The sequence below is a fragment of the Gavialis gangeticus genome, unplaced genomic scaffold (assembly GCF_001723915.1).
Source record: "Gavialis gangeticus isolate Ggan-Ray unplaced genomic scaffold, GavGan_comp1, whole genome shotgun sequence".
Lineage (NCBI taxonomy): Eukaryota > Metazoa > Chordata > Crocodylia > Gavialidae > Gavialis > Gavialis gangeticus.
The window spans coordinates 66,312,954-66,339,904 of record NW_017728995.1 but is presented as its reverse complement, the minus strand read 5'-3'; the positions used below and the strand labels follow the sequence as shown (position 1 = coordinate 66,339,904).

The window sequence follows — 26,951 nt, the reverse complement described above, 5'->3', positions numbered from 1 at the left end:
TCCAGTAGCAACAAGTTCCATGCTTTAATGACATGCTGTGTAAAAAAGAACTTCCTTTTGCAAGTTTTAAACTTACTACCTATTAGTTTCATTTTGTGAACCCTAGTTCTTGCATTGAGTGATAGTAAATAATAAATCTCTACCTACTTCCAATTCATCAGTTAGTATTTTGTCTAGCTGCTAGAAAGCAGTTCTACAGAAGGGCTAATTGGTTCTGCCTCTCACTTCAGCAAAAACCATAGCTGAAAGAAAATGGGTCATTAACAGGCTCCAGTTGGTCCCCTGCAGCATTTGCTCTTTCTGAGCTTTGTTCATTAAAAGCCAGGACAGCCTGTCCAGATTTCTTAAGGTTCTTTATTTTTCCCCTGATCATGTCCATAGCCAAGATGCCCTGGTCTCCAGCACACCCCACAACAGGAAAAAGTATTGGTCTGAGACTTATACACTCACCATGGGAGCACTGGCACAGATGTCCAACAGCAAATCCTGTTGCAGGTTGTCGGGTGCTTGCACTACTGCTTCAAAGCACAACTCATGGAAAACCCCCTTCTCTCTGCAGCACCACATGTGCAGACACTGCTTTAATTCACAGCAGCTCTACTACTCAGTGCTGATGGAAAAGAGAGGAAACAATAGCATGCTGCCCCAGCATAGGGAATGTGGCACCTTCTACTTTTCTCAGAACTTTGTGCATCCCCTGGTTTACAGAATCACGGCTCTTGTTTATGAGCAGTTTCATTGTAGCTGGCTGGTTATTTGCAGCCTGTATGCTTGCTTGTCTGTCTGTCCTCTTAGGTTTCAAGCACGTTGTCACTGTTGGATGTTACCTTGAAGAAAGTGTCATGTTGGGCTCTAAGCACTGCTTCAATTAATAAAGTAACTAATGGCTGCCATAAAGAAGAGGGAAAGCACCTTTTCTCTCACTGCAGATAGGAGAGTGTGAACAAATGGCTTGAAACTGCAGCAAAGTAAGTTTAGATTGAATATCCAGAAAAAATTCTTCACTGTTAGAACAGCGAGGCAGCGGAATAGTCGGCAACTTCCCTAGATGTCTCTCCATCACTGGAGGTGTTCAAGAGACTGGACAGTCACTGGTCGGGGATGATTTAGGCATACCTGTGCCCATGTTCTACTGTGGGTATTTCCCAGGCTTCTGGGTTTTGCTGGTTGCCTCCACTGCCTCCACCCTGCCTTTCTGCTATGTGTCAGTCTTCCTCAGAAGCTACAGCCAAGGCTGGAGACTAAGACTAGGCTGTGCTAATGCTCCTGCTGGGACCAAAGTTAGAGGCTCCTGGCTAGAGGGCCTTGCTCCTCTGCTCAAGGCCAGACCAACACCATATTTGGGGACAGGAAGGAATTTTACCCCATGATCAGATTGGTACAGACTGTGAAAGGTTTTTGCCTTCCTCTGTAGTGGGTTGCATGGCCCTCTATCCAAGATGTCTTGAGCATATACTGACAACATTTCATAGCAGTAGGATGTTGGCTGCCATGGTTCCCTTGCTTTACCTGTGGCAGGTTGTGTTACCTGTGTTGTGTCAGGGTTGACAACAGTGTTATGTAGAGTTTAGATTATCGATTTGTATAGGTTGGTTTGGATAGGGACAATCCAGCCTTGGGCAGAGGCTTGAACTAGATGTGACCTCTGAAGGTCCCTTCCAGCCCTACTTCTCTACGATTAGATGAGCACTGAGACTCACCCTTCTACCCCACCCCACACGGTACACACCTCAAAGCCACAGCTACTAGTTTCCAGGTGCTAACACTGAACCCCAGTCCTCAATGGGAGCTAGAAACACAAACCCAGAATCCTGACTACCAGTCCCCTTCACTAACCACTAGATCCCCTCCACCTTGTCAGAGCTGAGAATGAATCACGTGAGTCCAGAATCTCAGTTCTCCACTCTCTGACCTGGGAGCCCCCAGCCCTCTTCCTGAACTTGGGATGGAATCCAGCACAACCCATCACCTGTTCTCTGCATGCACTCAGCCAGTGTTGCTTCTGCCAATGAGGTGTTTACTTCTCAGATTTAATTATCTGCCCGTGAACTACTGCGGTCAGGACACAGAGTTCTGTATCCAACAGAAATAGGTCTCCAAGTGACCCTCACTCCCAGCAACAAGGATTCTTCAATACGAGCAGCTGACCATGGAAAACTTGTAGAGTTCTTGGTTGAAACGCCCACTAGAAGCATCCAGCTTCCTGAAATCATCCCTTGGCCGAGTCTTTATTGGCTTCAAAGAAAAACCAAGAAACCACTCTCTCACATGTACCTAAGTGGATCCTAACCATCAACACTTAGGACCAGAAGAGAACAAAATATTGGGAAAAAAATAATTAAACCAAGACATGGACAAAAATGGAAATGCTTCAGAACTAAAGAAAATAAAGTAAAAGAATGAAGCCACAGAATCAGGTGTCAAACAGGTCAAAATTTGAATGATTAGACAATGAACAGGAGCAACTTCTTAAAGCCTGATATTAAAGTTGGCATCAGTGGACCAGAGACCTTAGGCAGTCCTCCAAGGATATTTTCTTGCTGCTTATCCAGAACTTCAGAGTTTTCAAATGTTTCCCTATTAGAGAAGTTTCTAAGATCTCCCCGAGGTGCTTATGGTCTGGAAAGTACCTTCATGTTCCTCATGGGCTTGTTTCTTTCCAAATATACACAACTATTGAAATATTTAATGAACTCTCTCGACTTACTCCACTACCTTCAAAGTCCCCCCCCCATGACATCCCCTTGCCAACATCTGCATGACATGCTGAGTTGTAAAAGTTTCATGACGTAGCAGTGACTGTGAACCTGCCCCCACTGTTATAACATCCAAAGTGGGACAAGCCCCAGAGCTTAGTGGACCTCATGACCCAAGTAAAGTAAGGAGTTGTTGTAGGCTGCCTGCTGTGTCTGCTACCTAATCTCACAGCACCTAACAATGATTCTTTGGCCACTGTATTTTTCACAGCCCTGGGATGAAGGATCCTTGAAGTGCATCACTTCCACAGCTCATGAGCCCTCAGAATGAGAATGAAGAATAAGAAGTGGTTTCCTTATGCACTCACAACAAGCAAATATTACCATCTGAGGAACAGAATGCACACAGGGAGAGAGAAAGCCACAAGTTGTAGGATATGATGGCTGGATAGACCTGATTTGGAAGGAGGCGGCGTTTTGTGTCAGTGCAGACCACCTACCCAACAGCACTGTGAACTATAACAGGCTTAGTGTCTGATGCCCCCTGGTGTTTAGTCCTACCCTGCTTTCCTGCTTTGACTGTCCTCTCCCAATGGTTTCCCTGATCTCATCTGCCAGGCCCTGAATGTATTAAGTTGGGAGTCAGAGGGGCAGTCTGGTGTCTCTCCCCACAGTGCTCACCACTGAGCTGTTGCATGTACGTCCCAGCCAAAATCACGGTGTGGTAAGCCACTCCAGGCAACTGCTTGCTGCTTCCTCCCATTTACTGATTTTCAGCTGTCTGTCAGGCTCATCAGCTTTCCCTATCTTGCTCCAAGCTCTCTATTCAGACTCAGTCCCACAACATGCCAAAGAGCTCCAACTCAGGGTGTGAATTATGGGGAGCTCCAGGTAGCTGGCCCCCACCCCCATAAGAGACAAGAGCCCCCCTGTAAGATTTGAAAATCATAACGTGAGTGGAGGGGGTGTCCAATCAGATTAATCCTTCACTTACATGGACTTGTAAAAACATCCCTTGCACAAAGCCCCAGACCTTAGTGGACCTCATGACCCAAGTAAAGCCAAGTAGGGTTTGGCTAACCTGTATGCAGGGCTTTCTACTGTCTTCCCGTACTACACAAATCTCAGATTAAAACCTGCACATCCGAAAAACAGAAAATAATCAAGACTCAGGATTTTCAACACTTGTTTCTTCAGACAGTTCAGTAAAGGCTAAGTGTTCTGGTAAAGTACTTTTTTATTTACAGTATTTATTTTTTCTATTTGTACATACCTCTAGCAACATCCAAAAGTATTCACAAAGCTTAACTGAGTGTAAAAATGTTATTCCACTGGCCATTTGGCCTATCAACTTGAAATTTGGAAAACGCTGCCTTTTTCCATGAAGTATCCAGATTGTCTAAGCATTTTTTTTTTTCTGGTACCTTCAAGGGCCCCACTTAAAGAAAAAAAGAGGAAGAAACAAAACAGAAGTTAAACATGCACAACTAAACTTGCACCTGTTTTTATGTACCCAGATTATTGTACATTTGAATTCAAAATTGCTTTTAGAAAAGGGGAGGGGGCAAGAACATGAGCAGCCAGAAATCTGTGCACAAATTATCAGGAGTGCAAATTCAGAGGCCAGGCTCGGGCTCCTTTTAAAACTGATCCCAAGTATGTAGTTCTATATTTACAATGCTTAGCCACGGAAGAATTCTTATGGAGTGCTCCCAAAGCTATGGTTTATTAAATAAGGCTCTATTTCAGAGGTACTAAATATTTAGTATCAGGTTCTCTCACATATTTGTACTTTCCTCTCTGCACAGACCTGGAAGTCTGTTACCAACAAGCTTGTAAAAATGCTATTAAGAAATGGCTAATCACTGATTTCCATACATGAATTGGAAAAAAAAAAAAGTGTCAGGTGCTCACTTTTATTTGACTTTCAGAGTGGAAAAAGTTTACATTAAACTTATATAAAATTGCATTTGCTTTTGCATCCAACTGGTAACAGTTCTCCAGTACATAACACATTCAAACGCTAGGACAAAGCATGGTCACCTTTTCTCACACAAATAGCTCCCTCAAAACTAATGGGGCTACTCACATGAGTAAGGCAATCACAATTTGACCATCAATGACTAGAAATAAAAGGGCTGAATCATTCGATTAGTGACGTTACACACCTGACCTCTTGCAGGAGTTTATCCGATGCTCAAACTTCTGATGGAGTGTTTTTATGTTCCTTTTGAAGATAGAGTTAGAGTTACAGTCTTCAGTTTTGCCTGTTAGTGGCAGGTAGACAGTGCTTGGGGATTTCTTCCTCCACTGAAATTGTATCCTAAACTGAAAACTAAAAAGTAGATGGAAGGCATATTTGAGGAAGAAAGCAACAACCCTTAGTTGCTATTAGGGACTGCTTCTTGCCGTACTCACTTCTTTCTGCATACATTTGACTTCCCACATCTTAGCTGGATCAAGCTTTAGATCTGATTTACAGTCTGACCTGAAAGGGTTTCCATTTTTTTGTGCCCATAATTGTGTGGGTGCAAATATCTCCAGGTACAATTTTTCTTCACAATTATGTGCACTATTTCAGCAATTTAAATGAAGAGCAGGTTTTGATAATCTGCTCCTTTAAATGCAGTAAAGCCTGGCATATATTATCCCTGTGTATGAATCGGAATTCCTAGGGTTATCTCTAGCGCCGTTACTGTAGCAATATCACAGAGAAAGAGTCTTAATAAGGATTCCATTCCCCCAACCTACTACGTCCAGATAACATAACCAGGAAGTATACCATCAGTCACTGAAGCTATCTGGAGGTACAGGATGTTATGATAAAGCAAGTCTCTTAACCATAACATGCCAGATTCCTCTTGGGCTCTTGAATGTCCAGTTCTTGCAATGTGCTACCTCTTTCCTCCGTCTCGATCATGGTAATCACCTGGTATTCCTTGTCATTAAGACAAGCCAATCCTTTAGAAATGATCTGAAAGAGACCTTGGATTTCACGGCCATAGGCTAATTCCTCCAAGTGTTGATACTGCAGCCATCTGTGTCTTTTTGGCAGAAGGTCAATACGACAGTCCTACAACATGTGAGCAAGTCCAACCTCGTCTCCTAAAAATGCAAGGAAATGCAAAGCAGTCCTGCCGACCCATTCTATAGAGCTGAACGAGACATCAGTACCAGCTGACCAGATATGGCAGTAAGATGCTAGCTCTCAAATTTCTCTCATAGCACAGAATGTGCTGCCTGTTACTTGGGGCTATTGTTTCCCTCTACTCTCCTCTTTAAAAAAAAGGAAGTATAATGTTAGTTAAGCTGAGGTTCAGAAATGCATATATTTTACTTAAAAACATTCATCTGTTCAAAATTCAAAATAAACTTTATGGGATACAACAGTTTGTCTTTTTTAAATAACATTTCATTCAAACTGTATATAATTTGTTAAAGTATTCATACAGCAAACAATGGTTAACCCTTGAAAATCTGTAGAAAAAGATTTTCACACAAAGAAATGAAAACAAAATTCTGAGGTATCACACCCACACACAGACACACACCCAACCACACACCACCCACACACACACGCAGGCTGCAGCAAAAGCAGAAAATCGTAGGCCCAAAGGAAAATGATGATTGATTGTTCCATTTGAGAGTCCAGGTAGCTCAGAAAAAAAAAAAAAAAAAAAAAAACAAAAAAAAAAAAAAAAAAAAAAACAAAAAAAAAAAAAAAAAAAAAAACAAAAAAAAAAAAAAAAAAAAAATGAACAAACCAAACCAAAAAAAAACAAAAAAAAAAACCAACTCACAATAGTCCTCTGAGTAAAGGAACTACCTCAAGAAAGTTCTCAAGTGCACTGGAGACCTGATCATCTAAATTGTTTCTGCAAAGCAGCTCCCTGCACCTGAGAAAAATGCAGCCCAAGGTGACTTGTGCAAATATAAGGAATCAGGTGAGGCTACTTCCTGTTATTCCTTAAATAGATGTGAGGGGTGTCCAAAGATTCACTTCATCTTTGATCATGCAAGATACTGCTGGAGTGCTGTCTTCGCCCTGAAATCACAGATATTCTATTAGTAACTGGGTTTGGACTTTAATATTTCTTTCTTTTTCACTTTATTAATAAATCCAACTAATCAAGCAGCAGACTAACATTCAAAGATGCATCCAAGCCCCCACAATATGCATACCGAACAACAGATATTTATCTTCCAGCAACAGTGCTCCCTGAACCCAAACCAATGTCCACAGGAGTCTTGTGTTCTTTACTCCTCTTCCTTTCAAACTTTGACAGTTCCTTTATGTTTTCACCAATGTTTTTGTGTTTCTTCATCTCTGTATAATAATTCACCCCCACTTTTTCCCTAGAACACTGCATAATACAAATCTCACTATCCTCTACTCACCCGTTCTTTGAAATTTTAAATTTATTCCAGATTTGTTCTTTAGTGTTGGCTCATAAAATTTGCGTGGACTTCAACATTTCTGTGCAAGAGTTTACCCTGTACAAGATTCTATGCAGAATGCCAGCTAAATGGATAATGAGCATTGCCAAACAAAGTAACAAGCAAAGAATCCACCTGTTCCTATTTTATCAAGCTTGCACACTGGGAGAAAGGGAAGATGATGTCTTCTATGGACAGGCTCATAGAATAGCACTGGGAAAGCACATGTAAGATTCTCCCATCTGGAGGAAGAGGGGGAGAACTGTAGAGCCAGAAAGTGTGCTAGTGGGGAAGTACCTGGTCTGGTATCAATACAGACCTCTCAGCAAAGGGGGATCCAAGTGAAATTTTGATGAAAAAGGTACAGGCACAATGTAAGACTGGGAGGAAGTATTAAACGGTGTTCCCCAGGGTCTATCCTGAGTCTGGTGCTTTTCAGTATCTCCATTAATGACTGGATGGAACTGAGTGTGCATTTATTAAATCTGAGGATGATAAGTGGGATTGTATTGCAGGCAGTTAAGAGGATGTGATTTAGATTCAAAATCACCATGGCAAAATGGAAAAGCAATCTGAAATAAACAGAATGAAATGCAAAAAGGACATGTGCAAAGCATTGCTTTTAGGAAGGATCCATCAAAAGCACAAATACAAATGGAAAATGACTGGCTAGACTGCAGTACTTCAGAAAAGTGCCTGGGGGTTACAATAGATCACAAAGTGAATATAAGTCCACAATGGGATAGCATTTGAAGGGTGGGAGACAGCCAGCAGCACACAGGCTTGTATTACCTGGAGTGCCACATGCAAGTCACTTGAGTCAACACAACTGGAGTTATGTTCAGTTTTGAACATGACATTTTAAGAAAGATGTGAACCAATTAGAGAGAGTCCCAAGAAGAAAACCAACAAAAATGAATCACAGATCTTAAAAAAAAAACCCAACAACAACCCCCCCCCACACACACACACCATAAAAACACATGACGCATGAGGAAAGGTTGGAAGAATTGGGGTTATTTACTTGAGAACAGAGAAAACTATGAGCAATTCAATAACCTTTGAATATAGAAAGGATTGATTAAAGAAAAAGGATGGTGATTTTACTGTTAATAGAAAATGGGACAAGTAGTAACAGTTGAAACAAGGGAGATGTAAAGCTGGATATGAGGAAGAACTTTCTAACAACGCATGTGTTTAAACACTGGGCCAGATCCCTTGGAGAGGCTGTGGAATCTGTCACTAGATGTTTTTCAGGGCAATTAGATCAGCCTGCGTATGGGATGGCTTAAATTGAAACAATTTCTGCTTTTAGCAGGTCCCTTCCCAGCCTGTTTTCCTATCATTCTTTTACAGACCCTTATTTTATTTCATTTAGTCCATCTCCTTTACAGAACCTTCAGGTTTTGACATTGTGGACTACTTCTTCCCCATATTCTGACCCTTTTTAAGCAAATCACCACATAAAGGGATAGTAACGTCTGGCTTTGTCAAACCACTGGTTCTTATTATGCATTTTCTGCTATTTTAAGAAGGCTTCAGAAGCTGGGCATTTTCCCTCATGAAGGTATTTTTCAATTATAAATCAAATCTCAGTCACCTTTTTGATAAACTAAAGATAACTCTGCATCTTGCATTGTAAGGCATTTCCCTTGAATCGTTTGGGTGCTTCTTTCTCTGCACCCACTCCAATTCTTTCAATGCTTTTTGTAAAAATGTAGGCTCCCAAAAACTATGAAGCATTCCAAAATCAGTCTCACAAACGCCAAACAGAGGTGAAATCACCAGTCTGATACTCCTCATTTGTATGCTGGTCTGCATTGTGCATCCAAAAATTTCTACAGGCTCACACAGCCTTGCTGTTAAATATATAAAAATTTAATTTGCATATATTAAGTGCATTGGAGACCTGCACTGGAGAGTAGACCCAGCTTACCAAGTGACTCACATGCTGAACTGGTTAGGTCTGGTCCTGATCTTACAGATGAACTTCACTAGAAACACCTCCATTCCTAGATAACCTTCCACAGACAATTATTTTTTGAGATCAGTCAGTTAGCCCATTCTTAACTCACTGAATGGGCTATTTACTTTTATTGGATATTATTAATTTTTAATTGAAATATTATGCAATAGTTTAAGTATATTAAAATCTGTGAAATCCCCTTCAAAAGCTAAGCTTTTAATCTCAAAGAATGATTACACCATTTTCCAGAACACTGCATTACTTGGCATTAATTATATTTCCATACTTTATCAGTCGAATCCTTTATCAGTTTTCCATTATTCTGCCTGCATTTGTTAGTTACCTTGGGATATCTTGTTGCCTTTTGTGAGTATTGATAAAACATTAGCACACATTTTAAATTTCATTGTGTAAATTCCACCTCCAGGAAGTGTGGGATTTGGAAGTTTCCTTTATAAAAAACAGAAATTGGAAACCTGATTTGCTTTTTGAAGTGCTGTATGATATCAACATCACCATGTGATGTCCTGTCAGACATTAACTAAAACTAGGGCATCTTGCTTGGTCTCTGGGACCAAGACAGAAATACAGGTCTGTAACTAAATGAAAACAGTACAACTGGGAATACTGAAACAGAAGAGTTGAGCCAATATTTTTATTCTGGATTTAGGAAAAAATTGGATGATTTAATTATATCAATGATGTGGATGAGCAAGAAGAAATGCTAAACTTGCTCCCTAGATACTGATGTGATAATAGGTACACCTTCAAATCTACCCAGCTGAATATAATGCATTTTTTTATAATACAGTACAATTAGCCATGGAGCTCCTTGAACAATTACTGATGTTGGTTATTTTTTAAAATAAAATCATGGAATTCTGGAGACATTTCAGAGGACTAAAACAGTGCTAAGATGGCATGAATGCTTATTTTCATCTGGGAGGGAGGAAGAGAAAAACAGTGGTGATTCTTAGTATGTGTCCCTGACTTAGGACTTGCCGAATATAATTTATGACCAACAAGAATCAGAAGACCCATTTTCTCAAATTAATGAATGAATATAGCAATCTATTTATATCCAGTAGGACTCAATGACATAATAGGAAAGTTAGATCCAAAAGAAAGAATCTGCCTTCTGGTATGAGATATTGCCATCCAATTCATTTTCTATAACCCAAATGCTTTCACAAAAGGATTAAAACAATTAAACAAAGAATTCACTTAGATTTCTTTTACGTTAGGGACTCGTGTATACTCACTTGTCACACAGATTTGGATCTGATGACTGACTTAATTTGTGTAGAATATCTACTATTCCCATATCTCGTAGTTTATCTTGGCGTTCCTGTGAACCTACAAAAAGAAATTGTTATTGGGAATGCCACCAAACAAGTAACTTATAGAGAATAAAAGAAGAGGAGGGCATTAATTTTTTTGGGGTGGGGGACTGGCTGTGGGTAGAAGTAAAATACTATGTTAATAAGCCCCTGAAGTCTCCTCATCTTTTGACTGATCTATAAGCAGTTTTTCAAACAGCTTCTCTTCTATAACGTTTTTATATCAAAAAGTGATAGAAAATTAAGCCGGTAAAAACCCTGAATGATTTAAAATGAAGAGGCTTGTCTTGTTTTCTCTCTTTCTAGCTCTGCTTTTGACGAACATTATGTTTACTCTGAAAACGGTTCCAGAATCAGCATCATAGATTGCAAGTGCTACAACACATGCTAACACAAGAAATCAGGGGGAATGCTAGGAGTTTCACAGGGCATCTCTGGGATCTAAAGCACCAAGAGGAAGTAACACAGTAAAGATTAAGCTGCAGAAACTGCTCTCGATATAGGTGGGAACAGTATACTAGGAAAACTGCAACCAGAGTCAAGCTCACCCGCCCCTTTGTTACTCTCCTCTCTCCCCATGTATGCTACGTACACCCATCTACAGGCATACTGTCTTCCTCCTACATTTCTTGCATTTGTCCCCATCCCTCATTCCTTCATGCATTTTCATGGGTTGCAACATCTTCCAGCTCCCTCCCACTTACCCTCCTCTCGTCCCAATCCTCTTTTCCCACAACCCTTCCTCAGTATTGGATGGCTCCACACTCCCTCCAGTTCAAACCTGTAAACCCCTGCACTGTTTGTAAGCCCTTGCTGGCTAAATCTCCAAGCCTCATTAAGAAACCTCCCCCTCCTCTGGTCACAGATAGAGAGCAGCCATGCCAAGATGACAATCCCAAACTTGCAAGCAGGCAAGTTCTGATGGTAGTTCAGGTAGTCAGTGGATGTGTGGCAGGGAGCAGGCTGCACTCTAATTAATGCAGTCCTCAAGAAAGAAGCAGTGGTACAGACTGGGGGCCAACTGGCTAAGCAGCAGCTCTGCAGAAAAGGACCTGGGGGTTACAACAGACAATATGCTGAATATGAGTCAGCAGTGTGCCTTTGTTGTCAAGAAAGCTAACGGCATACTGGGCTGCATTGGTAGGAGCATTACCACCAGATCAAGGCAGTAATCCCCTCTATTGGGCACTAATGAAACCACATTTGGAGTACTGTGTCAAGTTTTGGGCCCACCACTACAGAAAGGATGTGGAGAAATTGGAGAGTCCAGCAGAGGGTAACAAAAAATGGTTTGGGGGCTGGGGCACATGACTTACGAAAAGAGGCTATGGGAACTGGGCTTATTTAGTCTGGAGAAGAGAAGACTGAGAGGGGATTTAATAGCAGCCTTCAACTACCTGAAGGGTGGGTCCAAAGAGGATGGAGCTGGATTGTTCTCAGTGGTGGCAGATGACAGAGCAAGGAACAATGGGCTCAAGTTACAGCAAGGGAAATTTAAGTTAGATATTAGAATAAACTCTCTAAGCAGGTGAGTAGTAAAACACTGGCACAGGTTACCCAGAGATTGTGAAATCTTCATCTTTAGAGGTTTTTAAGACAAGGCAGACGAAGCCTGAGGTGGGATGATCCTGTTTGATCAGAGGGCTGGACTAGATGACCTCCTGAGGTCCCAATTATCTATGCTTCTGTGATCCAGGGCTAGGTTAATGCTAGAATTAAGGCACCCTAAGGAAGCTGCAGTTGAAAGATGTCTCAGAGTCATAGTCCTCAAGAAGCAGGGCTGGAAGGGACCTCCAGAGCTCATCTAGTCTAGCCCCCTGCTTGAGGCCTGCCTCAGGAGATCATCCCTATCCAAGCTATCCTATACAAACCATAATCTAAACTCTGCCTAAGACTACTCTTAACCCTAACACAACACAGACCTAACATCCTAACCTGCCACAGGTAAAAAGCAGCGCAACCACAGCAGCCAGCATCCAGCTACTATAAAACAGTGTCAATATATGTTCAAGAGGTCGCAGATAGAGAGCCAAGCCTCTCTGTTACAGAGGAAGGCCTTGCCCTTTCATGATACAGATGCATCTTCTGTCCCTCTCACAGGGAACTCCTAACACTGCGTTTAACGTCTATGTGCAGCCTCCTCTCAGGCACACTGCTCAGGATGACCTTACTTCATCATGTGGTTTTGCTGTTCCACTTTACAGCAAAAAATTCTAAATCTCTTTCTGCCAATTTGTTTTCCATTGGTCCATTCCTCCATATCTTCTGGTTTTGCCAACACTTCCTTGAATCCAGGTTGGCAACTTAATCACAGACAAAACCAAACTCTGCATTTTACTCCCACTGAGTCCAGCATCTCCCCACATTCCCATCCTCTGACTATACTTCATCTTGTTCCACAACTGGCTTCATACTAACTTTTCACCTAGCTCTTATTCATTCATGGAGTACCTTAAACTAGGGCTGTCCAACTTCTGAGCAGCTGGAGGCTTTAGGCCCCCTGACCACACACCACACTACATGCCATGCTGCACCCTCTCCGCTGCACTGTGGGTACCCCACCCCACTATACCATGCCAGCACCCCAAGCTGTGCCACAGGGGGTTCCTGGGTCCCCAAGACTCACACAGCTGCAAGCTCCCTTGGCCCCTCCTCCAGGGATGGGGTGAGGCAGTGGAAGCCAAAGAAGGGAGAGGGAATCTGGAGACTCCAGTGGCAGCAGCTGCTGGAGTAGCAAGGGGAGCAGTGCCTGGACTGTAGTAGGTGCCAGAGCAGTAGGGAGAGCTGGCTGTACTGGGAGTCCGGGGGCCACAGGTTAACTTGTTGGACTACCCTGCCTTAAATAATAAGGCCATGGATGGCACCGATTCATCAAAACCCCTCCTCAAAATTTGATTTGTGCTATAACACATACAAAAACCAGGCACCCAGCGATGACTGAATTATGCTTCATTTGGTGACAGCTGTATTTATTTAGAAAAAACAGACCCATCACCTTCAGGAATCACTGATGGTAGGGCTATCAGCTGGGATCACACTCTCCAAGTTCCCTCTTTCTAGCATGCCCTTGCTCTCTCTTTTTTTCTGTCATATTCACTAGTTCCATTTTACACCTAAATCAATTGTTCTCATTCTTTTTAAACTGAAGGCACCCTTCAGAAAATGCCAACTCTTAAAAGCCTGCACTAATGTTTTGACTACAGAAAATTACTCTGATGCAACGAACTTGCAAAGATGGAAACAGGTCAGAACAGTTTTGGAGCTATGGATTCCCATTTCAAATCTATGGATTTATCTTGTGACTCACGTATAGGTGTTTTCACACCTAACAGTGCTAACATGTTACCAACCTTGAACAGATGCCATGGCATTGTGGTTGACCATCAGTTCTCTGAAGTGTGGACTCCACCTCACTCTGTATCTTTACAGTGTATAGCACAATGGAACCCAATCTCAACTATTACATAACATTTGTGTTTGATAATAGTGCTGTTCCCCAGACAATGCGTGTAAATGTGATGGTTTCTCTTACCTTCTTCTTCATTCCAGACGAGGTTAGATATGCAAAACATGGCAGCAAGCTGAAGTTTAGCATTTGAATGACTCTAAATATAAAGACAGAATTTTTGGAGTTTCAGAAGCTAAATTTCACAGAACATTTCTGCTTTCCATTTTTGGCTTTCGTCCTTTAATGAATAAGGTAATAAATCAAGGGCATTTCCTTGACTGTGATCTGAACCAAAGACACTATCATAACCAAGGGCTGCCAAATACAGTGTTCACTGAACCCCCACCTGAACAAGGAGCATCTATTAAATACCCTGTTCCTGTGTAGCTAAGATTCTGAAGACCTTCATATCACATTACTTGGATTTGTTAGACTCATACCTTAATACAACTGTAAAATTGCTTGGGGAAGTTAATTCTTGGAGTCTCCTCCTCTGAATTTGGCTTGTAAGCATTACCACAATTTTTGTACTGAACTAACCCAGGTGCTCTCTCTGCACATCAATAAAAAGTATGATACTGAGAACTAATATTTTATATCTTTAAAACATGCCAGCATATTGTACTCTCCATTACTACAAAGAACAGAACGCAAACCCTTTAAAGAAATTTCACATACCATATAATACTTTATTTTCTGCAAGATGTCATCGTTGGTCATAATGAGTTCTTTTGCTGTTGTTCCATCTGCTATGTTGGCAAGGATACATAATGTCTGCAAAAGAGAGAGTGCAATCTGTAGGCAAACAACAATTATGAATCAAAGCTTTCCCAACAGATTCAATCATTGTACAGTGAATGTTTCTTCAATCAGAACCCAGATTTTCTACCTAATTTAGACAGAGGGCCAAGGGCTCTCCTGGCACAATACCACTAGCTTGCCTAAGCTGTTCTAAAGTCATTGTGATTTTAAAATAAAAAGCAAGACAAACTCATTTCAACCTTGAAGGGCTGAAGTGTTGTAGCCACAATGGTCTAAGGCATACGCAGGCTTTTGGTGATATCTTTTAATGGACTAACTGTATAGTTGGGAGAGATGTTAAACAAGCTGTAAGGCTGGAATTTTCTTGTGCAGAGAAGTAGTGCTCATTGTATCAAGGATAAAAGCACTGGAAAATAAAGTCTCCAGTTAGTTTTTCTTTCTGCGCTATCTGAAACTAGAAACTATAGTCCTCTGGTTCCACTCCTTGTCTGGAAGGTGTGGGGAGAGGGGCTATTTTGCACAGTACACAATCTACTGTTCTGATCTAACCTATCTTAAGTGGCCCAAGTGACAGTCACCCAATCTAATCATGTTTTCACTGAAGTGAACTCAAGTGATCTACCCCAGCGTTACTCCTTTTGAGTTAGACTAGCTCAAATGAGAGCAGCCACACTGCAAAACTAGACTAGAGCTGCTGCGTCCACATGCTCACTCATATAGCGCCACAGCTTCTGGAAGCACAGCCCGCAGTTCTCAGTACCACAGTACAAGGAGCTGCTTTATGAATCCCTTCCTAGGGAATGCTGAGAAAACCTGCCTGCCCCTGCAGGGGTGAGTGTGGGAAGGCATGGGAGGACTAGCGACACTCAAACAGACACTGCTCACATTCAGACTGCAGAGTGATCACATGGTAGCCTGAGCTGACATGAATGAAGGGCACAATCATACTGGAGGTGCATGAGGGTGGATGGGACACTAGTAGGGGGCAACATTAGAGTTCATAAGTTAGTGTGGCGTGGCAACAAGCTGAGGTGCTGAACTTTCTGTGGGAGAATGTGTACAGGATGAGTATGCTCAGCATGGCTGAGGAGCCAGCCCTTAAAACGTATATCACACGTGCTCCTCACTAACCCTTTCATGTAGTGCTAACTTAGCTAGCCACTTCTCTCCCATCATCACCACCAGACATTTCTGCTATGGACAAATGCAAATTTTAGCCATTTTAAAAGGCAAAACAGACTTGCTATTCAGGAATGCACATCAACTTTTATGATGCAACAGTTACATCTACATGCTTCCATAGCAATCAAAGTGCTAAAAATCAATGCAACTCGAACCCTAAATGAAACAGCCTTGTACTCTTTCCCACCTTCCTAACATGTCTCTTCTCCTGCTAGCTCCCCTTCCTTTGCCTCTCCCCTCCAGTGACCCTTGTCTCCAGCCTCCCATTAGAAACAGACTTTTTGACCTTATCACAAAGTCTTTTCATAACAGAATGGTTTTCTGTACTGATGCCAACTACCAACACAGCAGCAGAGGCTGGTAGATTTCTTGGTGCTGCTCTCATTGGCTGATCTCGAGCTGTAGTGGAAATAACAACCCAACAGACTGCCCGTGTGTGATGTTATTTCCCCATGCACAATGTTATCTCTCTTCCCAACAGCCATCTTCCCCCACTCCTAGCCTTATGCAGCAGGGAACGATGATCCCTTTACACAGTTCTCATTTCTGCCATCTCTGTAGCCTATTCACCACTGGACTTTAAAACAGTTTTGGACTTGATTCAAGTTCAACATTCCTACAATAGCCAAAGGCATACTAAATCTAAACTCCCAACAGTGAAGAGAAATGGACATTCTGACAGTTAGCATAACTCAACTATTATTCTCATAGAATTTAAGTTGACCAACATCATGGTGACCAACATCATTCAAGGCCAGTTACTGACAACCCCAGTAATAATTCCGTGAGGAGTGCTGACATTTTAAACATGTGGTCATCAATCCTTGGCTTACTGACAGCATGATGCCTGCAAGACCCACAGATACTGCTTTCCACCACAGGAAAACAAAGGCTTAAAGCTGAGGTTGGCATGGAAAGAAAGGTCTGAGATTGCCCATAGCACATGATTTGCATAGTATTGTTGCCCTGGGGCCAGTCAAAGTTTGTGCACTGTCTTAAACCATTCCTTACACTTTTATTTTGCTAAAAACAATACAGAAAACAGTGAAAAGTACCTGTTCCTTGACTTCTATATTGTGCTCCCCTTCCAGAATGAGGGTAACTGCTTGCATGATCTGCTTTCCATGAGTGCTCATTATATGGTCTATGTGCTGCCAAAGCAATTATTAACACAATTAGCATTACTTTTCCAGAGGAATGAAAGAGATGAAAATAGGGAGAGTCCTGGTGTAAACATTATTATTACAAGCATCAGTATTTTTAGAAGCACTTATCTTTGCGCAAAGTAAAAGAATCTATCATGGCAGAAAACACTCGTTATATTCTTGTTTGTCACCTTTAGCCTATAATTTGTCACAGGGAACTGAATAAGGAACTCTCTCTTTCAGCTTAATCCCACTGAATACAGATACTGACTTTCTTAGTATCATGTAGGGCTTCATCTTAAGACTGAAGAGCTTACACATCCTGCAGAAGATGGGCTTACACTCTGATGTTGCAGCTAAACAGCCACCACACACATAAACAGGGAAATATCAAGCAGAAGCAGGCAGGTGATATTTCCTCTCTATGTGGAATTTGTGATACTTACAGAATGAATGTGCAATTCTGCTGTCCACTTTTCCAAAAGGATATGAGAGTACAGAGAAACTAATTTATGATCTGGAAAACCTGCCTCCATGACAGACTTAAGAAGCTCAACCAATTTAGTTTATCAAGGAGATGACTTGATTATGTTATCCCCATCCCCAAAAGCCATATTGGAGTACATGTACATGGAGACAACTCCTACAAATCATCTCCAGCTGGATATGGAGAAGTCTCTCTCTTTTCTAGATTTGCACTATTATTTGCTCTTTACCTCCACATTCATGCATTTGTGTTTTACTCCTGGATTACCATGTGAAGGAGCTTTCATTATTTTCAAACAGACATATTCAACAATTAATTTAAAAGGGAAGCAAGTTACTTTCTAAAGTGACATGTCAGTCCTACACAATCATTGGGAAGAATAATAAGCACTGAGGATTTGCAATGTATAACCTACAACTGCTGGGCCAGGTTTAAAAAAAAATACATTTCCAGAGTATCCATGATCTTACTTACTGGACGAGTAGACAGAAGATTTCTGAGCAGTCCCAAAGTTTTCATTAGCACATTTACATCTGAATCGGAGAGTAACTGAAATAGCTGTTCTGTACTCAAACCTCGTAAGATGTCTGACTTGATCTTCTGTTCTGCCTGAAATGCCATATTCTGAAGGATGTGAAAATGCAGGAAAGGGTCAACTGATTTGTGTTTCCAAGTTTGGTATTCATTCAGTCTATAGAAAGATTACCATGTGCAATGTAGTCATCTGTGATAAAGTAACCCTGGGCACTTTGCAACTACAGTTTGATGGCATTTCTGGGGGATGAATAAAGTTCCCCACACATCCTCAGCAAAGTCCAGGGATCACCCCATTTTTCCTCTTTTAAAATATCCTTCCATGCATCTGCCCAATGTGTTTGCATTCTAGTTTTACCTTTGAACCAGTCAGCCATCATGCTTAATAGGCCAATGTAGACAGGTAGATGGGTCAAGATCTTTTCATACTTTGCGTCCTTACTTAATTAAACCCATTTTATGTAATTTCATGATTTTAGGCTTTAGTTATTAGTTGTTGAAAGTCACCATACTATCAAGCTCATACAACAGTTGGTTATGGGCACTGCTATGGTTGGGGTAGGGTACAGTCTTAAGGTTTTGAGATATCATTTGAGAAGTCTGTTTTTGTTTTATATCTTGTGGGTTTTCTTGTAAGCCAACCTGAGCCTTCTTTGATAGAGTGGCACATATATCTAATAAATACTGTTGAGCACATGCACAAATATAATGTGTCAACAAGTGCATTTCTGACAGCTGGTTTTTAAAATACTGTCAGGGATCAAAGAGTATTTTCTTGTATATCCACCACACAGGTGGGACACTGCTTTTAGTAACCAGTGCAATACTTATGATGACAAGAGCAAATCATGATCATCAAGAATAGGTTAGACACCAGGGGTGTTCTACCTGTTGGCCCCTCAGGCCAGATAAAAGGCACAGGGCTGGCCCATGGGGCTAGATCAAACACCACACATCAGAAGCGTGCTCCAGGGGCCTCTATCCTGCCTCCACCCAGTCCTGAGTAAAGGAATTGGGCTCCGAGAGCCCAGCACCACCTCTACCCAGTCCCATGTGCAGGAATTGGGCTCCAGGACCCCTGCACCACCTCTGCCTAGCCCCATGCACTAGGAACAGGCCCCATGGGTTGGATGACATGGCACCAGGGGCCAGATCTGGCCTGCAGGCTGGGGGTTTAGCACCCTCGAGTTGGACAGACACTCAATGGGATGGTTTAACCAGGGATGATCCTGCCTTGAACAGGAGGTTGGACTAGAAGATGACCTCAAGTCCCTTCCTGCCTTACTTCTCTATGATTTTATGTAAAGTTGAGAATCTCCTTTCCTTGAAGAGAGAGTTTTTAAACTATATTTCATCACGTAAACACTTACCATTAAAGCCCAAATGCCATTCACACGCAAGGCAAGGTTTTCACTCTGAGTTAAACTACACAAAAGTTCTACAGCTCCCGATTCTAATATAGGCTGTAACAAACAGGAGAAAAACAGAACTTTAAAATATTGCTTGGGAATTAGTAGACTTTCTTGTAAATAAATTGTGTGCCAAAAATGGTACTGTTAATGTGTGCGTTTACCTTCTGTGGGCAACCTGCGTTTATAAAGTGCTTAAATTCTCTAGGCTACAATTGGAAAGATGCCTGAAGGCCTTAGGTATCTATATCCCATTATGTTTCCATGGAAGTTAGAATTCTAGTTCCCCAAGACTCCTTTGAAAAGCTCAGCTCTAAGCCACATCATTATTTAAATATATGGCTTACTGGAGAACTGCAGACATAACTGAAATGAAATTTGTAGAAGCAAACACCCTTAAGACAACATTATCTTTGACTGCTATCTGCTTTTAACAGAAAACCACCTTCATTAAGCAACTGATTTTGTTTGCTAATGAGGCTAACTTAAAATGTCTTGCAAAAGAGCACCAGGAAACTAAATCACAATTTAAAAAGAAAACCCTAATCTTCTGCACTAATAAGCAAATAAACAAATAAAGAATAAACGCCTTTCCCATAGCAGTATTTCAACATGTCTCTTGATATAGAAAACGGGTATTCATTTCACTGAGCTGCTAGAACTGGTTTTACCAGAAAATACTTTTCTGTTTGTCCCACTTAATGTACGTTCCATAGGAACGTGTCCATTTCAGCAAAATTCTGACAGACACCAGGGAGGAGCTGGAGTCCGAGTTCTCAGGTCTCTAGCTCTGGGGCAGCCCTTAGAAAGGCTGCTGAAGAACTGGGCCTCTTGGAGGAGCTGGGTGGCTGATTTTGCATCTGTGAAGGTCCCAGGGTAGCTCTGATAAGGGGCCATTGTGAGAGAAATCCTGCAATAGTTTTCTATTCAGCCATGGAGTTTAAAAAAAAAAAAAAGCAAAACCAAGGAAGGGGGCTGTTATTCCAAAGATCCTGTTCAAGCTTCATTCTGGTAAATACACAAAGGTAACACTTGTTACTCATTTTCCAGATTTTAATGCATGTGAGAGATGCTGAGAGTCCCAGATACTAATGCTATCTAGTTTATCCCTAGAGAACACATGGCATAAGGAAAAAGAGAGACATTTATACTGCATTTATTTGAATCTAAATCAACCCTGAACTTAAGATGACTGCAATAATTAGATTCTATATGGGGAAAAATTAAAAATTTGTTATAAGTTTCAAGGTATGGAATATAAGTGTTGGAGAGTTTTGTCTTAAATTTGTCCTCCTCCCATTGCTACAGCAGGAAAAATGGTGGCTGGGGGGAGAGGGGGGGAAAATCAGGTGGCTAGGAGGAGTCAGCTATCTCCCTTGCCCCATGCCCCCAACATATTGCAGCCTTCCTGCCTGCCCCGTACCCATTCACCCCTAGCTCCCCTTAGCCTTTGTCCTCCACATAGGACAGTTTCCATGTGCTCTATGCCGGGGAGGGAATCCAGGCCCAGCTGGAGCTGAGCAGCACTTGTTAGTAAGGCAAGGAGAAGGAGAAGCTGCCGAGGACAAGTGGAGGTGGGGTAGGAGGCTGCTGTGGGCCTGACTCTGGCCCCAACCCAGGTTCAGGGCCAGAGAGTCAGACCCACAGTAGCCGCCTGCCTCCCCTCTGCTTTGTATGCACATCTAAGATGAGGGGCTTCCCCCCATGCTGACTGGGGGAAACAACCTTGTCTTAGATTTGAGTAAAGACAATATATCAACACTGAGTGCTAAAAGAAGAGTTGGTCAGTGTTATGTAGCATAACAAGATCAAACTAAATTAGAACAGGGGACTTTGTCCTATGCACATAAGTTGCATCATTGAGGAATGGGACTTTTTAACAGGTGGATTATAAGTGATGAAAATTCTACCACATATCAATATCTGTAAAATATTACAGTTGTAATAAAGTACTGACGAAGAGCCTCCTTTGCTTATTCAAAAGGCATCATTGTAAAGTGCCCATCTATTAATGGACCACTGAAGAGGGGAAAGGCAAATACCAACCTCTTTGCTTGGGGAGAATTCTAGGAGGAGATTGCATAGCGTGGAAGATGCTACTACCAGGATTTCATCTGGAGCATTCTGTAAGACCTAAAAGCAAGAAGAGGGAAGTGAAGTCATTTGTTGTGGACAAGGAGCAGATCATTTTGAAACAAAGCGAAGGCTTTTCTTAGCAAGAAACATCAGTGGTACCGCAATTCCCCATACTACAGGGAAAGGATATAGAGCCATGCTGCATAGGGAGATCCTCCTGTGTTGCAACCTGCCCCTGTGCTGCGCATCTGGGAAGAGAACGGAAGCTGAAAACAAGGCTCCCCATCCCCCCAACCCTACATCCCAGTTTTTGTAGTCTGGGCCAAGGCAGAACGTAACAGCTGTCCCTGTGAGCTAAGAGCTTAGCAAGGCATGCATTCTCCCTTTTAAATAGTCAGCACATCACTAGAGACCAATCAATGCCATTATCCATAAGCACTAAGCAACTCAGGAGAGAACAAGCCTTTGGGGGAACAAGTTCTACCCCAGCATGGTGGTAGTCTGGAACTGGCTCTACCCACAGCCATGTGCAAGCTGAAGGCATCTGATCATGTGAGATCATGACTATGACAATCGGCCTAATGCTTAAACCACCAAGCTTTTATAGTCACTGTTATAACAGGAAAACAAATTGCCTTCTTCCTGGACGTGTGAAAAAAAAACAACGGTTTTTAATTAGAATTTGGGTTGTCATCTGTTATGCTTCATAGATGTGGGAATACCAAATTTTCTTGCATACAAAACACCCTAGAATACAATATGCAACTTGTTTTTGAAAGGCAGAATGAAGGAAAGATTTTTCCAGAGTTATGGCTGCATACAGCAGAAACAAAGCTCAATCTTCAGCGGACTGAGCTATCTAATAGATTAGATATCAAGAAAAACTCTCTCACCAGGAAGGTAGCAAAGTACTGGAACAGATTACCCAGAGAGGCTGTGGAATATCCATCCTTGGAGGTTTTAAAGACCTGGCTAAACAAACCCTGGCTGGAATGATCTAGTTGGAGATGGTCCTGCTTTGAGCAAGGGGTTGAACTAGATGACCTCCTGAGGTCCCTTCCAACCCCCATTTTCTAAGATTCTATGACTCACCCTCCCTTTCCTGATGAACTAAAGCTGAAAGCCTAGCTGCTTCTGAAAACTAGTTTCCATGAGTGGATCTATGATTCTGAAAACAGTTAAAGAGTCTCCAAGGTTGTAAAATAGGATGAGAGACCAGAAGCAGCTACCAGACAGCAAAATTGCCCTAAGAAGGTTAGCTAGATTAATGGAATATCAAGGCCATTAAAAAGCAGAGACAATCATTAACACCTCTGGAGTAAAGAACAATGAGCCATGAAGTCAACTGACTCCCTGAGCTGCCTAAATAGTATTGCCATGGTTGCTGTGCTGTGTAGCAGGAATCAAAGCATGGTACTTCTAGCGAGACAGAAAATCAGCTTCCCCACTTAATATATGCAACCCCAATTTTGGTCGTCTGATTCTGGGGGAAAAAGTTGTGTATTGTATGCAAGAAAATATGGTAAATCAGACCCACTACTTAAGGAAGAAAAGGGTAATAGTAAGGTCAATTGACCAGTCCTCTATCATGGTGCTTAATACTACAAAATGGTCTCTTCTGCATGGTTGAGAGAGAGGAAAACAAAGCAAGCTTCCCTTCCCTTGTTACTCTCTAGATAATTCATTCTTCTCAGCCCCTCATGCTTCATAGGAACAGAAAACAGCTTTAAATCCCACTCCCAACACAACAATAACATCCACTCACTGTCAGTTTGTTTATATGTTCACTTAAGTTATTTCAATAAAATGGATTCTGGCAGGGCCTGAAGGAGTGGAGAATTTCTAACCCTAGTAACTGCCAAAGGAAAAAAAAAAATCTATTTTCTCAACCTGAGTCCCCTGTCCCATTCATCCCCACCCCACCCCCAGCCTCCCATCTTGGCTGCCCAGCAGCTCAGGTTCAAGGGGAGCATGAGACAGTGCTTGAGATAATGCTCAACCTGTTGCCTGGTGGCTACAGAACTGTGCTGAGAAGCAGGCAGATTTAAACACACTTATAGGTGAGGGTGCCCATGTCCTCCTATCTGGGCAAGTGCCCTAATCATTAGCCTACTGGACTAAAACATAGGAGGGCCATTTTCCTCCTCCCTGTCCTTACCAGGTGAATCTAGTTCACCATGGACTGAAACCAAATCCAAAACTATGCCAAAGACTGCAGTTCCACAGCTACATTATCTGCCATTGTGGCTGTAGAATTAAATAGGATTATGCCTCAATCCTTCAGCACCACTTAGTGGTATCAGTAAACTGCAGCACATGTGACAATGAAATCCTTGCTAATTTTCCTTCCTTCAGATTTCTCTTAGGTTTGAGTAACTTGATTTTAAAATAGATCATGAGTCTTGCTTCTGCTCTCCTAACACAAGATGGGTTTCTAGGTGCTGGAAGGCAGTTGCTATGGAAAGCCATGTGTAAAGGTAGAACAGAGCTGTACTGTTCCTAGAAAAACAGAGACAGATCAGGTCTCAAGAGAAAAAGGAAAGCTCCATGCCCATCATAGCCCTGCTTCTTCCCTTCTCCCTTTCAGCATCCTGTTCCCTAGGGGAACACTGTCATGGGAATATAGGGCCAATACCACCTGCCTGTAGCTACAGCCACAATATGAGGGGGGAAAAAAAGATGAATTATAACTTCCTACTATCCTAGATCATGGGAAAAAGAAGTCTGGAAGGGACCTCAGCAGGTCATCCAATACAGACTCCTAGACAAGACTGGCTCATCCCTGACTAAACCATCCCAGACAATGTATAACTTGTATATATGCATCTGTATAACTTGCTGTTGCAAGTTTCCTGGGATGTAGATTCACGGTCTCTCTAGGTAGGCTATTCCAATGCTTGACCAACCTTTACCAGTGAGGAAGTTCTTCCTCAGCTCCAACTTAGGTTTCCTCTGCTACAGCTTGAGGCTATTACTCCTTTTCCTGTCCCCTGCAGCCACAGAGAATAGTCTATCTCCATCCTCTTTATAATTGTCCTACAGGTATTTACTGTTATCAAATTGCGCCCCCCCGCAATCTTCTCTTCTCCAGACTAAATGATTCAAGCTCTTTCAGTCCTTCCTCATAAGTCATATTTTCTAGGCCTTCAATTATTTTTATTCTTTTCTGCTGGACTCTTTCTAATCTGTCCATATCTTTCTTGAAGTCTGGGGCCCAGAACTGGATGCAGTACTCCAGATGAGGCCACACCAGGTCCTAATAGCCAAGTCAGGGCTATGGACTTGGTGCTACTGCTGTATTTTGTAATGAACTGTAATCACTGCAGAAAAGAAAAACTGTAGCCTATGACACTGGGCACTATTTTTGGCTGTTTGCTGATTTGTCAGGTTCAAAAAGTCACACATTCTGAATTTTGAGTTTCTATTAAATCCCTAATAAAAACACTGAACTGAAGATAAGATCTCATTTCTATCAAATGCAACACTCCCAGTGTTTGATTCTCGTTTTTTTCTCCATTTCATACCTTCATTAAGGGTTTCCATACAGCATGATCCTGGAAACTTGTTCGGAGCTGCTGCACAGACCGTGACAGACTGTGCAAACATCTTTAAAAAAAAATAACACAAAAACCCAGCCTTTAAAATATGGACTTTGTTTCTTTTCATACAGCTGTAACTTCAAATGTGACAATACAATGCAAATATTGAAAGAGACACATCCTGCAACGTCAGGACATGTATTTTAACACATTTTCAGAAAACAGAAAAGTTCTTTAACTTAATTTTAGCATGTGAAGTATGAACACAATTTCTAGGCAACAAAGTGCAAAAATGAAAGCAGAGTTAAGCACAGTTAAAATGATTTATTCAGACAGAAAAGGGCTCTCACCTGACTGCAGCTAATCGCACCTTGATGCTAGACTCAGACAAGCCATTCACAATTCGGTCCATCATATTTTCTGTCTCAATGATCTGGAGAAAGAGGTTAATGACGCCTGAACAATATGGCACAGACAATTCTTTAAATGTTTGTTAATGTCCATGATTTATTTTGCTTGTTCTGCAACATTCTAAATACAGCATATGAAAAGGGAGTAAACAACCAACAAAAGCAATACCACTTACCTTAATGACCACAGCCCATATACATTTCCCTTATGAAACCACTGAACTTATTTATTCAACAGCACCTCTCTCTTTACTCAACTGTAGTATACTAAATGTTGCATTGAATATCAGACAAAATGGTCAAAATGCTTAATGTATTATTAGGGCACTCGTTATTTTGAAACCATGCAGAAGAAGTGCACATCACGGCCAAGATGTAAACCTAGAACTGGAAGGCTACACAGTGTAATGGGAATTTGGCCTTTATTTAGGAAATGAATTTCAAAATTGATGCTCTTGTCACCAAGTGGGACATATGCTGGTTTAGAATCAGTACTACCATACCACCATGAATAAGTGTTTTCCCCTTTAAAGGTTAGGCTGCCTGCAGGGTAACAACTCACTACTGTTACCAGCAAGTAAAGGTATTCCTTTAGCTCAAGAGGGAGCGTGCTTTTTGGCACTAAAGATCCTAAGACCTGCCCTGCTGATGTTTTCCAGTTTTCTTCCTTTCACAACACCCTTCCTGTTTGTGCCAGTGGTTCTCAACTATAAATTCATATTTGAAATGGAGTGACATGTTATTGAGGGTGCCTTGACCATAAAATGTTTGGGAACCACTAATATATGCCCTCCATCATAGCGAGAGGTATGGCATACCTCAACATCCTTCCCTCTCCATGAAGAAAATGCTGAGCACTGCAATCTTCCCCCTATTCTGTTCTCTCTCTATCCACTAATTAGAAAAGCAGGGTGGTGCTGCAGGCTTTTTGGTCAAATTTTCATACAAATCAATGCAATACTAATCATCTCGGGACCTGAGGATGGGACCAAGGCAATGATCTCAAATGAAACTTTTTATGAGGAAAGCCTTGGCCACTACACATTTACAATTAACTAGCAGACCTTCTGTTTCAACTTTATTCCACAAAAATATATCTGATATGCTTGACCATGTCAAAGCAAGCAAAGAAGCCCTTCAGGTTGCCTTCCTGAAGTAAAGCACCCAGGAATATCATGTAATAAACAAAAGAAGCTGCCCTACAACCAATGCCTTAAGCACATCCAGCAGATAAGATAAAACAATCCATCCCTCCATAGTTTGCAAAACTGCAGTCTTTCAGGACAGGATCTCAGATCTCTCAAAGCAACAGAAGTTGCACAACATTGGGAAGCATGATGTCGCCAACAGGAAAAGCAGACAAGGATGGTTAAGAAACTTTTCCAAAGTCATATACCAATTGTTTGGCAAAACCACAATACAAACCACAGGACTGTGTTTCCTCAGTCTGAATATTCTGAATTCCTTTCATTTTGATGCATTTAATATAACAGAAACCACCACTGGTTTTCTAGGAAGCA

The 26,951-nt window shown here is 41.7% G+C and overlaps 1 protein-coding gene across 13 annotated transcripts in view; it reads right to left on the bottom strand.

Moving 5' to 3' along the window:
* Positions 1 to 6,665: 6,665 nt before the first annotated feature.
* Positions 6,666 to 26,951, bottom strand: part of ARMC8 (armadillo repeat containing 8) — a 115,699-nt gene continuing 95,413 nt past the window's right edge. For all 13 annotated transcript variants that reach the window (XM_019503782.1, XM_019503783.1, XM_019503784.1 and 10 more), the window contains 10 exons: positions 25,372 to 25,454; positions 25,007 to 25,088; positions 21,453 to 21,539; positions 19,368 to 19,460; positions 17,938 to 18,087; positions 16,887 to 16,982; positions 14,566 to 14,661; positions 13,972 to 14,044; positions 10,362 to 10,455; positions 6,666 to 6,741 (listed from right to left, as the gene is read on the bottom strand). In XM_019503782.1, the coding sequence (XP_019359327.1) occupies positions 6,708 to 6,741; positions 10,362 to 10,455; positions 13,972 to 14,044; positions 14,566 to 14,661; positions 16,887 to 16,982; positions 17,938 to 18,087; positions 19,368 to 19,460; positions 21,453 to 21,539; positions 25,007 to 25,088; positions 25,372 to 25,454 (888 nt within the window). In that variant the 3' untranslated portion in view covers positions 6,666 to 6,707. The remainder of the gene's footprint in view (positions 6,742 to 10,361; positions 10,456 to 13,971; positions 14,045 to 14,565; positions 14,662 to 16,886; positions 16,983 to 17,937; positions 18,088 to 19,367; positions 19,461 to 21,452; positions 21,540 to 25,006; positions 25,089 to 25,371; positions 25,455 to 26,951) is intronic.